Source organism: Penaeus monodon, chromosome 5 (genome assembly GCF_015228065.2).
Source record: "Penaeus monodon isolate SGIC_2016 chromosome 5, NSTDA_Pmon_1, whole genome shotgun sequence".
Classification (NCBI taxonomy): domain Eukaryota; kingdom Metazoa; phylum Arthropoda; class Malacostraca; order Decapoda; family Penaeidae; genus Penaeus; species Penaeus monodon.
The window spans coordinates 38193590-38198589 of NC_051390.1; the positions used below are offsets into that span (position 1 = coordinate 38193590).

A 5000-nucleotide genomic window follows, 5' to 3' on the forward strand; every position below is an offset into this window, starting at 1 on the left:
CATATATCACGTTTATCTGTGGAATGAATATATTAATTGCTTTTGTTTACAAAACAGGTTGTGTTCGATCATGTAAAAACATTTGTCCGCTGACAGGCAGGAAATAAGGAGCAAATTCCTTTTTTTTGAGAATCTCTTTTCATTTGGTGAGATTATTTGTTAAAATTGGATAAGGAACATTTGATTCTTCTCATGTAAAAGCAAGAAGACTTGTGAGCTCTATTAGACTCATTCATTCACACATGTATGTTCTCTCATTTACCATAATGCAAACAATTTAGAAGCCTAAAAGTTATAAGATTGACACTAATACTGCAAATTGGACACTTACAGACAGTCAACAACATCACAACTACCAATTGTGAATATACAGCATTAGACAGCTGTGATATTTCTTTTCTAGATCTCACACAGAGAAAACTCTGGACTATATCCATGCTTATTACTATGATATAAAGAGGACTACAAGAAATCACTAGAGAAGACAAGTTTGTTGCAACATCATGCTTTACAATTCCATTGCATGATGCTGGAAATTCTGAAGAGACACTTTAGAAGTAAATAGATAAATAAGTAAATGAATAGATACAGGAGAGAAGAAGAGCATGCCCTTTAACAAACTGATCTGCAAATGGACACACAACTACAAAGCATTTTCTGACCTATGGACCACACAGACTACTAACACACCATTACATTAGGAAAGGCTATGAAAAAAAAGCTTTTTCCTTTTTTTTCTGTTTATGATTTTTTTTTTTCTTCTCATTTTCATTCAACTTTATGATACTTGCTTTTTCTGGGTTGAGGCGCCGAGCATAGTCCTGAAGAAACGACAGAAACACTCAAGTAAGGGAATTTAGTTACACACTCAGCACAGACATCCTTGGGTTGAAAGCAAGGTACAGAAAGTCACTTTAAGGGATGAACTGCAGTCTAGTACATAAAAAAATGAATTCAAAAGTTTTCTTTCAAAATATCATCATAACACAGGAAATACAAATAAAACTGGCATATCTTTACCAAATTCAAGCAACTTCTATTAAAACACTAAAATGTGCCTGTACTGAGCAAACAAGTGGAAAGGATTTAAATATGTATATGGTATAATTTAAGAGATCCAAGCAGCAGACTTTTCTTATCCAAGGAAAGTCCATTAAGGCTGTTTTTTACTGTTTCAAAATGCAACTACTCTTATTCTGTTACAGAAAATATACACAACCTAGGAGCCTGATCTTGAGTAGGCCCATGAAAAGAGTAAGTGGCTAATGCTAAAAAACAAATTATCATAATATATTTCAAACAAATACATATGAATCAATTCCAATATATATATAGATGTAAGGAGAGAAGAATGAAAATCCAGCACGACAGTAACATGTCTTGCCAGAACCAGAACAGTAATATAATATCCCACCCTTTATGGCATAGGACTCAGCCACGATGCGCAGAGATCTTGTCGGGAGAGCTTTCTCGGTGAGCTGGTCCAGTCCAGCTGCAGTGAGGCGGTTGAGAGCCCCCTCGTAGTCCCCCATGGCATACTCCAGCTTAGCCAGCAAGAGCAGGGCATCCAAGGACACCTCCAGCTGCAGGAATATATGTGTGTTATCCCTTGACCTAACTTTACCATTTTTTGTCTGATGTCTGTGGATATTTATAGATTTTTTTTTTTTTTTTTTTTTTTTTTTTATCTTTGGTCATTTAGATGTCAGGTAGAAAATCAGATAAATGGGTCAGAGAAAAGGGATTTGAGAAACAACAAGAATAAATAAGAGTGAAATATAAACTGAACACCATTACTTTTCACTATTCTGACTTTAAATAGCATAGATTAATGCTGATCTTTCTAGAGAATATGTTTCCTTTAATCACCTCCTTGTCAAGAAAATGTCAAGAGAGAGAGGGAGAAAAAAAGAAATGAACAAATACACCAGACAATCACAGACAGTGGAATTAGCAATACAAAAACATCAGACTTGCAAAGCACTGACACAAAAAAGCATATACTTTTCCTCCTTCTTGAAAAGACCTCCCATTTAATTCTTCAAAATTTTTCTAGTGAAGACATGTAAAAAAGATGCACCTATTGAAGTGTATTCCCCATGCTTATATCACTGTATTCCCTTTCACAAAAATGGTCTGACACTTAGCATTCTTCATAAACAAATTAGGGAGAGAAAACATGACATGGATAAGTTCATACATAAATACATACCATCCAACATATTCATCAAAACTGCACAAGCCTGTAAAACTCTATGTATGGATTGTACCAAATTACACAGACACACACAGATGCATACACACAAAAGAAAAAAATCTGATTTTTAAAAACTAACAAAAGCACTAGCACAAAAAATATATACATATATAATTCACTGTACTGACAAAATGATCATATATAAATATACATATATATACATATATGTGTATATATGCATATATATATATATATATATATGAATATATATGTACGTGTATATATATGTACATATATGTATATGTATATATATATATATGTATATATACATGTATATATATATATATATATATATATATATATATATATATATATATATATATATATATATATATATATGTATATATAAGTTCTAACACAAGTTTTAGTTACAGACTCCTGATCAAAACTGACTTGAATCATGTACAGAGTTCCTCAATGTTTACATAATACATAAAAGAAATTAAGCAGAGGCCCCCACCACACGTGTATCCCTCCCCCACCCACACATACACACCTAAGACTGAACAAATCATAAACAGTATCTGACACTGCTTTACATCCAATTTGTCAATTACAGTTCAAAAACCTATCCATAATACAAGAATAAAGCAAACACAAATAACCTAGAAACCATTGTTCAAGTTGCAACTCACACATCCAACTCACACGCAGCACATCTTACATTACACAGTCAATCACCTTGACAACCATGTTCTACCAGAGATCTCAGACCCTATCCACCACCCAATATTATAACAGCAGACCATCATAGGTAATTGTATTTATATCTAATCCTTTCATCTATCAAGATATTTTATCCTACTCACCTTTTTCTTCATAATAATATCTTCTTACTTCTAATGACAATGGGTAGTGATACTACTCAAAATGTACAAGAATTCCTAGAAAAAGCATTTTTAATTTACTTCTCAGTACTAGGTTTTATGCTAATTCACTAAATATTTGAAATTTAATTCTGAAAAAATCTAAGTTGACATCTCTGTGCTTCAATATTGTTAACTTCAAAGATTCTTTAAAATTACTCTACATAAAAAGTATATAACATGTGTACTACTGTTACTGAACTAAAAGGAGAAAATATATAAACCACAGCTTTTCCACATATATCTGATACAACAGACACAAATAACACTTTTATCCCTATCTTAACAGCATGTTGTTTGTCACATTGCAACATTGTTATGAGCCACTGGTGCAAATGAAGCATATCCAGACAACTACACAGCCATATGTGCTGTTCTTTTTACTAGTGAACCCAACACTGCAGAGCTACATTGCTAGCTTTAAACAGGACATGGAAAGGCATGACTAGAGCCTTCTGGTCAGGGAATGTCATGAACACACAAGCATAAACATGAATGAAAAGTTTTGGTTTCTGGGAAACAGAGCAACAGTTCAAGAAAAAAAGCCAGAATAAAGTTAAGTGAAGTTTTAGTGAAGTGTAGTTATAGTGAAGTGTGATTGACAATAAATAATTAGAGTTTAAAATTGATAATATTATACAAATACCTGTAAAAAAAATTGGTACAATAACTTCTCTTCCATATCAGGTCATTTAATCTAACATTTCCAAGTCCTTGTCAATCTTAATCCATAAATAATCAAAATACTGAACTAAATTCAAATGACAACACTAATTTCATTAACCATGACACTAGCAGTCTTGGTTTTGCTATCTTACCTCCCCCTGTTAGCATAAATTTTTAAGCATAATTAATCATCACATAACAATTATCATTACACAAATACATTCATGGGTATCATTCATTAAAGAAAAAAATGAAAAACCCAGCTTGTAAATCCAGTACAAGTTGGACCTCACTAGTCTGACAAGCTTGGGACCAAAGAGCTGCTGGAATTGCAGATCTTCTGAATCAGTGAAGCTTTGGAAGAATATGCTAATACAACACTACATATGTAACACAGAAGGTATTAACACAAGATAATGAAGAAGCAGCATGAACAACTGCAGGTCAGCAGTAGTAATTATTGACTATATGGGGTGGTGGTAGTGGTTCCACAGCTGCCCAAGCAGTGCAAGTTTAGTTCACTGTACTTAACCACTGAGACTGATGGACCATTGATATTGGACTGATGAGGTTCAATTTGTACATACAAATGATATAGTTTTGTACTTACCTGGATGTTTCAATTAAAGTGAAATAATTTCCAATGTTAAACATGACAAGAAGTAAAATGAAATAAAAAAGCATGACCCTAAAGGAACTGTTAGTCAGTCATAATGAAAATACTTTATTTTTACAGTTTACACAGCTTTCAAAAACAGTAAATGCCTTAGCACCTATTCAATCCTACCTAGTTAAAGTTAATAAGAAAGTTGTGAGATACTAAGAAAGGTGAAAAGATTGAGCGACAGACAGACAGAAAGAATAAGATACTTCAAAAGATGCTTTAACAACTCTTTCTATGAGTTGTATATTTACCATGTGTATTTTCAGTTTAGAAGTTAGGCAGAAATACCTTCATATGTCATTTTTACATACAAGAATGAGATACATAGTAAAACCCATTCCTCAGATCTCAACATTCCCTTGAGTTTATTCAAAACAGAAATATAAATAAAAGCAAATATGGACCCCAGAGAAGTCCGAGGGTGCCTCACCTTCTTTGCTGGCTCCCCGATACACATGAGTAAGTATCTGCGGGCATCGGAGAGACCTGTTTTCGCCCTGTGCACATTGGCCTCGGTTGGAGGGTTCTCTTCCAGATAGGACTCAAG

General features: G+C 33.5%; 1 protein-coding gene across 5 annotated transcripts in view; it reads right to left on the bottom strand.

Annotated features, from left to right (window-relative positions):
• Positions 1-5000, bottom strand: part of LOC119573194 (tetratricopeptide repeat protein 7B-like) — a 136126-nt gene that overhangs the window by 124667 nt on the left and 6459 nt on the right. For 2 of the 5 annotated variants that reach the window (XM_037920290.1, XM_037920288.1), the window contains exons 2-5: positions 4884-5000; positions 3942-3947; positions 1415-1583; positions 792-821 (exon numbers count right to left, since the gene is read on the bottom strand). The exon at positions 4884-5000 is cut by the window's right edge and continues 35 nt beyond it. In XM_037920290.1, coding sequence (XP_037776218.1) covers positions 792-821; positions 1415-1583; positions 3942-3947; positions 4884-5000 — 322 coding nt within the window. The remainder of the gene's footprint in view (positions 1-791; positions 822-1414; positions 1584-3941; positions 3948-4883) is intronic. The other 3 variants (XM_037920289.1, XM_037920291.1, XM_037920292.1) reach the window with 3 other exon arrangements.